Below are 12075 nucleotides of genomic sequence, written 5' to 3' on the forward strand. Positions count from 1 at the left end.
TAATGAAGTAGGCGTTGCAGGAAGAGTATTTACAAGCGCGGGATCAAGTTCTTCAATACGACCGAGACACTCGCCGCGTAGCAGGACGGACGGGCACGAAAATGGATTTGAGACGTACATTGCACTAAGGCCATCTTCGATCTTGAGGACCGCAAATGGAAGCAGGAGGCAGGGATGGCGTGAAGCGGCGTCGGAAGGTGTGAAGAAGACAGTCGAACTAATAACGCTTTCACAGGAGAGTGGAACGAGGGCAGCAGAAAATGGAGGAATGTCTGTGTCACTGGCGACGAGGAGTTTTGCAGGCCGGGTAGGGACGTCACACAAGACGGTATCACAAAGAGGTAAAAAGGAAACTTCCGCGCGGGCGCAGTCAATAACGGCATGATGAGTGGAAAGGAAATCGTAGCCCAGGATGATGTCGTGTGAGCAGCGAGACAGTACAATAAACTCGATGGTGTATAAGACGTCTTCGATGAGAACACGGGCCGTGCACGCCGCTGAGGGATGAATGCGCTGTGATGAGGCGGTGCGAAGCGAAAAGTCAGAAAGTGCGGTGGTCACCTTACGAAGACGACGGCAAAGAGCTTCACTGATGACTGATACGGCAGCGCCCGTGTCGACTAGAGCGAGTACTGCGACGCCGTCGACAAACACTTGAATTACGTTAGTGGGAGAACACCGAGGACTTGAAGAGTTCGAACCAAGCGCAGTTCTTGCCCCGGGAACTGCGACTGTTAGTTTCCCTCAACGGTGCCGGTAGAACGTCGGAGTGGGGACGGGGAACGGCGACGAGGGGAAGGTGATCGGCGAGCTGTGTACGTTTGATTGTCACGAGATACAAATTCGGAACTGGGCGGATTTCTCGGCGAGGGCTGGTCTGTATTGTAGGAGTAGTTCCATAGTTCAGGTCGAGAAGGTGGAAGGCGTTGGCGGCAAAGGCGTGCGACATGGCCCGGCAGCCCGCAAGAGTAGCAGATTGGTCGGTTGTCCGCGGTACGCCAAGGGTTCGTAGGGCGTTGGCGTACCCTTGGAATAGGGACATGGAATGCAGACCCAGGCAAAGGCGAAGGAAGGTTGGAAGGAGCGGCCTGGTAGGAAAGAGATGCTGATGGCATGAGCGGCCTGGCCGCAACTTGGGCGTAAGTCAGTGGTGCCGTTACTTGCGCTGGCACGGGGCTGGGCGGCAGCACAGGGCTGGGCGGGAGCATGGAGCTGGGAGGAAGAACGTCAGCGATGTGATCTTGAACGGCACGCCGTATGGTAGGGGCCAAAGACGGAGCCATGTCAGGAACAAGGCGGCCACTATCCTGTAACTGAGGGACCAGCGATAGCTGGCGGGCGACCTCTTCTCGAACGAAGGCTTTGATTTGCTGAAGTAAAGGGCTGTCCTCTGATGGGGTACCGCCCAGCGCAAGTGTAGAGATGGCGTCGTCTCTAACACCGGACCGCCGGGTAGAAGCGCGCTTCTTACGAAGCACGTCGTAGCTCTGGCAAAGCTTGATCACGTCACTCACCGTGGCAGGATTTTTTACCCAGAGCATTTGGCACGCATCGTCAGAGATGCCTTTCATGATGTTCTCGATCTTATCCGCTTCAGTCATTAGCGGATCGACACGCTTGCATAGGTCCACGATGTCCTCTATATAACTAGTGAACGACTCATCGACTTGCTGAGTGCGCTCACGCAAGCGTTGTTCTGCCCGGAGCTTGCGAACTGCAGGGCGGCCGAACACTTCTGCAAAATTCTTTTTAAATGCAGACCAAGATGGCAGGTCTGCCTCATGGTTGCGAAACCAGAGGTTCGCCACGTCAGTCAGATAAAAGATTACATTGCTTAGCTTGATAGCGTCGTCCCATCTGTTGTAGCTACTGACGCGCTCATATGCCGCCAACCAATCGTCGACGTCCTGGTCGGCTGTGCCACTGAAGAAGCACGGATCACGCTGCCGTAGAGCTCCAGAACACAGCACGGTGGTTGGGAGGGGCGACGATGTCGTGGCAGTGTCATCCGGCATGCTGGAAGCAGAGGGTAACGTGCGGCTTCTTAGTTCCAGGGTGGACGGGAACGTACCCCGCACCTCCTGCACCAATTGTAGGGGTGTGTTTATTCGGTGAACCCAGATGATTCCAGCCGCTCAGGGGAGACTCGCAGCGAAGCGTCAGGCGTGGCGAAAGAGCAAGGCAGCGAACAACTTCTTCGTCCTTGAGAGCGGCAGCACGCGACGCATGTCAGTGGTTATATCGATGAAGATTACCACACTACAGTTTATATATATATATATATATATATATATATATATATATATATATATAAAATTTATTGTTTCTAGAGGCCCGTGTACTGTGGGATGTCCGTGCACGTTAAAGAACCCCAGGTGGTCAAAATTCTCGGAGCCCTTTACTACGGCGTCTCTCATAGCCTGAGTCGCTATGGGACGTTAAACCTCCATAAACCAAACCGAAGTGTTTCAGGGAACACTAAGTAAATTCGAAAAGTACGCTCTTTGAGGTAAAAATATATCTTTTGCGGAATAGTAGTATCAGTGGTGACGGACATCAGAAAACCAGTGAATCGTCTTAAGCAGAAATTGGTTAAAATATTGTTTTTTTTTAAATTTAGTTAACTATTAGAGTTAGGCACCTAGTTTCAATGAGATATTCATAGCCGGTCGTTAGTAAAAGCTGTATTAGTTTTTACCATATCGAAAACTCTATTACCTCTGGCGCTATGGCCCGACAAAAACTTGGATTTTTCGACTAGCTACGTGCACTCGAGAGGCTGCTTTGGCTGCATGCTATTTGAAAACGCACGTACTTTGGCACGGTGTAACCAACATTTGTTGGGGCACAGTGATGAGGATAATCGCGTTTTCGAAATTGTAAAAACTGTTATGACTACTAATAACGACCGGTTATAAATCTCTTGAAATCAGTTGCCTAACTATGATAGTTGAAAAGTTATTTTTCAGTAATTAGTTAACGAGCTTGCTATATTTAAGACAATATGCCCGTTTTGTGGTGTCCGCCAACATTAGTAATACTATGCCATAAATACCATGTTTTTACCTTAGCCTATTTTCGGAAATTACCTAGTCTTCCCTGAATCACCAGGCGCGTATATAGCTGACAGATTGCAGGTGGGCCACTTGCATTTCCGTTTAGAAATCCGCCGACGACGCCTGACTTTCTGCAGAACGGGAGACGTGACTGATATGCATGCATAGAACGACTGTAATAAACATTGTGTCATGTATGCTCATCCATGCCATTCAAACACAACACACAGAATACATTTGATGTACCACTTTAATTAGATAACACTATCATGCACAACAAAGCATAACCACCATAAACAGTGGGAAATCAAGATAAACAACGCAAAGCAGTGGCCACACAGTGGTAGCGCGCCTAATTCGCATGTGGTCTAACTACGCAAATCGACCGCTATTTAATTTCTAAATGGGAAATGAAACGCCTTGGGCTTTCTAAGCGACGGTATGGACGATGAAACGCGGTGCGTCAACATAAAAAAAACATAGGTCCCACAGCGACACACGAGCTCCGAAACTAGCGGCCCACGGAGCATACACTATTTTCCAATTAGTGCAAGCGCCGCATTGATCGCTCAAGTGACAGCGGCTGCGAAGCGTGCTCAACCGCGTATGCGCGCGAACTTTGTCTTCGCAGCCGGCTTCTTCGTGGTGGCCCCGACCGTTAACGCCAGGCCCCAAGAGCTGACCAAGCTTCTGGACGAGAATGGCAAGTATGTGGCGCCCGGTAACTTCATATACTCGCCCGCCCAACGCCCGTGCGCGGGGCGTTGCGTTGTAATGCATGTTCCGTACATGGCGCGACCCGAACAGAAATTCACGGCGCTGTCTCGCAGCGCTGCATGTTCTGCGCACAAACCAAGTTGATCCCTTGCTGGCAGTCGCGGTGAAAGAGAAGGCGTCAAATTTTGCGCCACACTGAAGACAAATTAAAGACTGCCTGCGTCGACTGACCATTGCGTTCCAACGACAAGGACGCCACCTTGCCGTTTACGCTACAAAAGGCCTGAAATGCAGTACATCTGTATATACTAATCCCGTATCCATGAGGCCTTTCCATCGAGCCCTCGTTGGAAACGTCTGTACAGACGACGATCACGGAGTCCTTTGACCTCGATAGTACGATGGCGTCTTTCGCTGCCGGAGTCGATTTTAATGCGAAGGCACTACAGTCCGGAGGTTCAGAGCCCAGAAAAATCGTCTCTTGCCGACTCTGTGTCCGAGAGGCGCGAGCGCTCCATCCCGCAGCACTGCACGCTCGTCGTCGTCTTGCACGTGGCACTAATCCGTGTTTTCGCACTGATTCGAACGCAGTAAACATTCTTGCCATTTTTATTCTGAGCAAGGATTGGATGCAGTTGCCTTCGTTTTGAGATCGCCTGCCTGCTCTGCACGGGGGAATTTTTTTTTTCTTGCTCGCAAAATGGAATCCGAGAACGACGTCCACTTCTGTTACGCTCGTTTGCGTTCGAAATGAGTCACTGTCCCGATCGCGTTCCTCGCAGGGACACCAAGCTCGGCCGCTACGACAGAAAAGACGTCACTCTGCGGCTCCCCGACGGTCACCATTGGAATGAGTACCGCTGGTTCTCGGTGTTCTGCACGCAAGCGGTAGTGAGCTTCGCTGACATCACAATCGACAGCACGGTTGCCGAAAAGCTGCCCGTCCACAACCCGTCGTCGGTGGCCCCGGCATCTGCTGGTATGCACTTACCGACAAGGTTGACTTCTCCAATTCTTTATTTTATAAGTACACACATGTTACCAAAAAACAACCATGGGCCCCGCGGTGTTGCGTGCTCCGTTCGCTGGCGCCGCCGAGGCAGCTGGGAACCAAGGGCCTTCGACGCTTGAACAGCCTCGTGCATTACCACCGCGTGCATCAAGGTCCAAGAGTTCTGCGTCGTATAGATGCACAGCTCTCCGTTTCAGCAGCAGGCTTTCGCTGACGCGGCAACGCAGATTTGCTCAGCGTGTATGCCCATAACAAACGTCGGATGGAACTCGACAGGCCTCAAGGTGCGCTCCGCCGCGGCGGGCCAGCCAGCGCTTGTCCTTACCATAGTTACTTCCGACCAAGTTGCAGTGGCAAGGTATCGTCGCATGTCTGCTTGTTACGTGTAGTACGTGCACTCGCACTGACGTTGCGTTGAAGCGGTCGCCTCGCGAAATAAAACTGCTCTTGACGTGTGCCGCGTGCTATGACAAAAGGGGCCCTGAAGTTCTTTTCCCCTGTGGGGCATATGCGAAAGCCTACGCAGAGATCTCCTTAATGAAATTCGCATGGTCACACCTTGACAGCGGCGGCTTCGCCCCTCTAAGCGTTGCCCACAAATTCGCCCCTGCACCACGATCGTCGACGTCAAGCTGCCGGGCTTTCTTGGCTGCCGTTTATACAAGTCCTCCGCGCATCTGCTTCGCAGGCACGGCGCCCGGGGTTCCCTCGACGCTGGCGCTGCTGGCTTGCCTGGTGGCCGCCCTCTCTGGTGAGCGCCTGCGTCTTCTGCGAGTGGCGTTCTTACGATCCGTCTTCTCCTAAATCCCCAACCTCACTTTTTCCTTACCTCTGCGCGGCGCCTGTCAAACGGCACCACAACATCATAGGCAAACGATGGCGGGAAGTGTTCACAAATGTACTCAAAGAAGGCTCAGTCGGAGCGATGTCTCTTTAGGAAATATCTTTTTCGAGGTCGTAACCCGACTTTAGCAATAACGGCGCGCGCTAGACTATCCCACCAATTACGTGGCTCGTAAAGCGCCCGCCCCGAAGAGCAACGCTACAGGTGAGCACCACCGTGCTGTTCCAAAGTCTTTCTTGCTCCACAGTTTACGAATGAGGAAACTAAGCCTGACGGCGGGAGAGAGCCGCTCAATCCGCAAATCGTATAGAAAGGGCGAACGATGGCGCTGCGAAAACAAGCGCGCGAATGCACTGCAAGCCCGCCAGCGATTCCTTCACTGATTCGAGATATTCCCGTTGCGCGTATATTTTTCACTCTATTCGTGAGGCAGTTTGCAGGTGTTTGCATATCGCTGGATGTAGGAACTCAGCACCGGTCTCTATGGTGATGGACGGCTCATTTTTATGTTCATAATAACACTTTGCAAATTCTCAGAAACTTGAGTTCGGTCTCCCCCTTGGATCAATAATTTGCTTCCCCCCCCCCCTTTTTTTTTACTTGGCGCTGCAAGGTTGCGACTCGTCGCCCAGCCCTCCCGTCACTCGCATGCGGCGATTGTGTCGTGTGGCCCGTACGTGGTGGGCGCCTCAAGGGCGGCATTTGCTTCCTTTTTTCCAGGCGGGGTTATACGCGCCAGGACCTGCTGACGATGGCCGCCTTCTATGGACTCTTGGCAAGTATTTTCCCCTGCGTAGCGGCGCCGTGCGCTCTCCCCCACTTGCAGCGCGCTTGCTCAGAGCAGCCTCAGACGAGGCAGAAAAACACTCCAGCTGCGGGGGGGGGGGGGGGGGGGGGGGGCTTTATCGAGCCGGCTTCTCTGGCGCGTGTGCCTAACGGTGCGTGTTCAGAACCATCGCGATCATCTCTAGCCAGGATGTACCAAACTTTAAATATAGGTCTAGCATTTTAATGAGGTAAGACTAAGTGAATTTTGTTATATGTTAGCTGCCGAAGTATGTTCTGTCACGCAAATAAAGGACAAAAAAACCAGTGAATCAGTGATAGCTGTTGCAGCTTTGGTTTAGCCAGGGAACCACCCTCAGGTTGCGCATTCCATGTCATAGCTTCCTCCTTACATGGCAGCCGCCCAGGGGACTGCTTGCGCTAATGTCGGATTAATGATTTAAGCACTCCGACTGTAGAGTGCCAATAACGCAAAACAGACTGACTGATCTCGTTTACCTAATTAAACATATTTCCTTGAACAATGTAGCGAGAGTATATCACAGCAAAAGATGTTGATTGATAGATCCCTCTTCGTCAATGTGATAAGCCCTGAGACTATGCGCAGTTATTTTTTGATATATTGATATCACTTGCGTGCGCGGTACCAAGATCACAAAATTAAAAAAAAATTTTGGCAATAAAAAATGTACCTCTTATAGCTGCTTCTGCTTGATCAAGCACCTTTTTCTGGCTTTCTAGAACTTTCCCGTTTTACTATCTCTCGTGCGGGGTGCCAGGATGAGTAAGTTTGGAAAATGAATCTGGTTTCCTTCTGTTTGAACTTCCAAAATTCCTTTGCAGTAGTTATGAGACGGTAGCATTGAACTCGAAGCGCATCTACATTACGGGCAGATTTAACGGGAACCGGAGTGGACAACCGCCTCTTCGGTGTTTCCTCGGAGGAAACCGTTTTAGCCTCGTAAGGAAATGCGCCCAGTCTCGACCACGCCCGACGGTACTTCCCGACCGCCTGCTACCAGACATCTCTCTACTCAGACTTCGCAACCGTTCTGCCGGCGGCCTTGCGAGTTAAGAGAAGGCTGACGTAACGAGGGCACGTGTACCGCCAAACGACAACGCCCTAAGAACCGCACACGGCGTTACATATTCATAATCGCTTACATATTTTGTGATCAGTCTCGAGAGTAGCTCATTACGACTGGCTACCTTGTGAACTTGCTTTCGTGTCGAATGACCACCAAGTTCTCGGCAGAAAATATATCTGAGGCCAGATTTTCCTTCCATGTTTCATAAAGTTTTGTCAAGCCTGATCAGGCAGATGGTACAGCGGCACTATGTCCTGCGAAGAAGCTTACGAGAACTGTGCAGGCTAATAATAGTATGAATCTAATGCGATGTGGACAGAGTGAAGCGCCTCCGCGTTTCACGAAACGCATTCCGCCAGAACAACCACCGGCTCCATGCCGCATTCCTAGTGGCCAGCGCCGTCGGTAGCCCTGTTGTGAACGACGTGACGTCATGAGGCACGGCCTGATGTGCGAAGTCACCGATTTTGCGTTGCCCCGCCGCCTTTCCTCTCGCGATTGGCGTCGCCTCGGCAGGTGTGCACCTACCACGTCACGCTACCAGCAGCTGCATGTGTTGCCCACCAGAGCAGCCACACCTCCGCTGGTGACGTAGGCCTGGAGAGGTTAGCAGTTGGTGTCTCCAGGAGAACCAGCCGAGGACAGATATCAAAGCGAATTTTTGAATCCATCAGATACAGCAGGCGCGGAGGAAAACATCGAGGCCCCTAAGTAGAACAAGCCACTGGCCACTTTCAACGCTAAAGTGAAATCAGATGATCTTAGCCCTGCCTTTTCACTAAGCGGAAATTCATGCAAAAGCGCATTTATAATCGAGCACTGTAGTGGCCTTGGGCCGCTCGTAAATAGCGTCGGTGCGCACCGCAATGTCCCATTTGCACAGCGCCTAATTGTTCCGACAAAGGGAAGAGGAACAGGGAGCACGGTGGGCAGGGCTAAAGAAAGAACGCCGTATTGAGAGTAAGCACAAACCACTTTTTCCTCTTTGTGATACATTAGCGAGTTCTTCCGGACAAAACAACCCGTTAATTGGGAGAAGGGGACAATGCGTTTTCCCACACGGAGGGCAACGCCCATGCAGTGGGCAAGCGAAGAGGAATGTGCTTGGAGATGGCCGCTTCCTCCGGTGGTGGCCAAAGTATGGAGCTTACCATTTGATTGATGACGTCAAAAGAACGAAAACCTGCAAACCTTCAGTCCATATAAAGGCATGTTCACATCACCGGGTTGCAGACGTCGCGCGACAGGTTTTCATCGATTCGTTAAGCTTGCGGTATCACAGCCAAGTCGCGAGCGACTGGAACGAATCAACCGAAACTGGTCGCGCTACTTGCTGGCGTGTGAGTAGACAAGGCGCAGACAAAAGTCCAGATGATGATGTAGACATGACTGAGAAAAACGGCCGTGACCCAGCCGTGATCAGAGAGCTTAAGTGACGCCGCTGTCTTCCAGACGTAGCTGTAGTCTTAGGTCCAGCCAGAGGTGAGCAAGCCTCCAGCTTCGTCTAGTTTAGTTTAGTTTATGGGCGTTTAACGTCCAAAAGTGACTCAGGCTATGAGAGACGCCGTAGTGAAGGGCTCCGGAAATTTCGACCACCTGGGGTTCTTTTACGTGCACTGACATCGCACAGTAGACGGGCCTCTAGAATTTCGCCTCCATCGAAATTCCACCCCCGCGGCCGGGATCGAACCCGAGCTGCCCTTATTCACAGCGTTTGACCCATTGCCGCTGTGTTAGCTTGCCTCTCCTCACTTCAGCTCGGCCCATCGTTGATCAATTTAGTCGACTGTGTTGAGGCGAAATGTCGAAAAGGTGGTGACGTCACACGGGCGCAGACGAAACAGCTGCAGCACGGACTGGTGTGCAGCTAAAATGTTAAGCATTTCAAAGTTGTCGATGAGGCTCAAACTGATGGATGAACAAGTCTGGCACGCTTGATGTCATGGAGTTGTTCAGATCTTTATCCCCTCCCGAATGAACTACTACTCAGAATGTAGCTGTGTATTAGGATGGAGCGCTGCCGGAGGGCGAAACATGACGGGCAGAGGACTGTGATTAGACGCCAGTAAAAAATCAGGCTTGACAACGGCGGAAAAACAAATATTCGTCGCCCTTCCTACGCAGCCCAATCGTTAAGACGGCCACTCTGCGGGAATTGAGGATGAAATTTTTGTTTTTGTAAGCAAAGTTCGTGCATTGAATGCATATTAGATGCATGTTAGGTTTATTCCACTGCTGGAACAAGTAAAGTTCCTGGTTTCCCCCAGTCGACAGGTTGTGTGCATGGTTTCAGAACACCTGAAATTCGCGAACATTCTTTAAAAAAGACTTAAAATGCATAAACTTTGGAACAATTGACATAAAATGCCGTAAAATATAAATTGTCGGAACAGCAAGAACAAAATAAAAATTCAAAATTAAGAAATCAGTAGAAAAACAAATAAAAAGAGAAAAATACCTCCGGGTCTTGAACTAAAAAAAATGTTCCGGAGTCTCTGCAGCCACCTTTCGTTTGCATCACATAACCACCTCCAATCTCTCCCCTTTTCCACCTGCCAGCCGTGGAAGGTGATGAATTAATTACACCTGACGTTTTAGATTCCCCGGTATAAAGTGCAGGGCTCAATGGCTAAACCAAGGCTACAACAATTGTCGGTGTAAACTTCTCCAGCAGTTTAAATATTGCCGTTTCAGTGCACATGCCTTGTTGTTCCTTCTAGCACCATAGCGCGCAACCTGCTCAGCGTCTGCAGAGCGAAACGCACCGTGGAGGCAAAATCCTTTGCCACATCGTGTATCCCATGCGAAAAGCGCTGAGCGAATGTGACCGCGGCCAGCGGCAACCAGCGAACGTGGGAAATGCCGTCACCCCGTTCGCGCTCACTAAAACGGGAAAGTTAGCAGTAATAAAATTACGTGACAATATTAGCCTTCACGCTGCCTTCGCGTTGACGAATAAAATAACGGCCGCCTTCCTAAATGAGACGGTGCGTCGTTGCAAGAAACGCTGTAGCTGCAGTAACATAGTACGCCCCTATCTTCCATAACAATAAGCCGTGCTCTTTTTTTTTCTCTCCTTCACGGTTATGTATATGTCAGTGGGCTTTTCCGCAGACCCTGCCCGAAAAAACAGCGGCTGGTGAGCGAAGCAGTGCAGCACTGCTTTCTCCTACCGGCAGCGCATTGGCGGCCACAGCTTCTTGCTTTGCTCTTTGCCTGAAGATTGCAAGATTCTCCGCCGGCCCGCAGCAACTGTTTACGGCTGTCATGACGCTTGACCACCCAGAGAGCGACCCAGTCTGTTTTGGCTTCATAGCGCGCATGTCCTATTCCTATCCGTCTCTTTTGCGCTTCCTCAACCCCGCCGCGATGGCTCAATGGTTGGCGCGTTCGGCTAATGAGCCGGAGTGTCAGTCCCTGCCGCATTTAGGTGGAGGTGATGTCAGCCCTCTAGGAGTCCCTTAAACCGCGCAACTTAATCTCACACTTCTCTTTGCAGGACAGCCAATGCTTCTGGTGGTTCCTGGCTGTTGGTGCCCAAAGCGGCGTGGTTGTGTACGTGTTCCGTCCATGTGGAATAAAAGCTGCACCAACTTGTCCTCTTTGCCTAAAGGCTCCGAGAAGCGCTGGTGCGTCGCGCAGCCGCTTCAGCATCTCATTCTGCCACTGTGTTTTCCTCAGCCGCTGTCAACTTGCTGGTCATGGTTCTCACCAGGGTCTCGTGGGGTACGATAACGCGGCAAGTAAACGCAATATAGCGTGATATGGACGACTGGCAAACGGAGATGTGGAGCCACAGAAGAAAAGGCTGACTGCAGAGGATGCACGAATATCACGAGCGGAAGCGGTGATCCGCGGCCTACGAGACGCTGGTGCTGAACGTTAATTAAAGGGCTCGCCTGCATGGTGCTGCTCTTACAACCGGATGGGAGAGCTTTTCCCAAACGGGAACACAGTGTCTTGGCCGCCGACGGCCCTCAGGTGGTGGCTCCAAAGACGCTGTTTCGTTTCTTATAACGATGCAGGACTTGCGAGGTAGAAAATGCCTTTTTTTTTATAACTGACCAGTTCTCTTTTCAACTTCATTTCCCAACCTCATTTGCCTCGGTGCAGGATAGTATGGTCTGATGCAAGTCAAGAACGAAGCGGTAAATGCCCCTCAAAGAAGATCCTCCAGCCAATGGCATAGACCAATTCTCTCCTTTGACCGATCCCCTTGAACCTGATACCGTGAAATCGCAGGGGATGGCAGATGAAAGGAGAGCTTAATCAGACGAACCACGACGTCATGAAAATCACTCGACGCCACTGGCTGGAGAGCCTCCGTTGAGGGGAATCTGCCGCATCGTTCTTCTCAGGGTCGACAAGCCTATTTGTGCGTGAGGAGTAAGTGCTGCGCGTGCGTGCTAGCACAGATGAAGCGAGCAGAAAATGTCAAATAATTTTAAGAGCGTTAGGTCTTACTCAAGTTTCGAGATTTCGTGGGGTCTGCTACCAACCACCCCTAGGGTGCTTAGATGCCAGCGCCGCCGGGGTGAAGACAACTTCAGCGGCGCCGCCATATTGAATCAC

General features: G+C 51.2%; 1 protein-coding gene across 1 annotated transcript in view; it reads left to right on the plus strand.

Moving 5' to 3' along the window:
- The window catches only part of LOC144112438 (protein Skeletor, isoforms B/C-like), a 32064-nt gene extending 20964 nt beyond the window's left edge, over positions 1–11100 (plus strand). Inside the window, exons 6-10 of the mRNA XM_077645280.1 lie at positions 3688–3763; positions 4556–4752; positions 5474–5536; positions 6350–6404; positions 11003–11100. Of these exons, the coding sequence (XP_077501406.1) occupies positions 3688–3763; positions 4556–4752; positions 5474–5536; positions 6350–6378 (365 nt within the window). The 3' untranslated portion in view covers positions 6379–6404; positions 11003–11100. The remainder of the gene's footprint in view (positions 1–3687; positions 3764–4555; positions 4753–5473; positions 5537–6349; positions 6405–11002) is intronic.
- The last annotated feature ends 975 nt before the right edge of the window (positions 11101–12075 follow it).

The sequence above is a fragment of the Amblyomma americanum genome, chromosome 1 (assembly GCF_052857255.1).
Source record: "Amblyomma americanum isolate KBUSLIRL-KWMA chromosome 1, ASM5285725v1, whole genome shotgun sequence".
Lineage (NCBI taxonomy): Eukaryota > Metazoa > Arthropoda > Arachnida > Ixodida > Ixodidae > Amblyomma > Amblyomma americanum.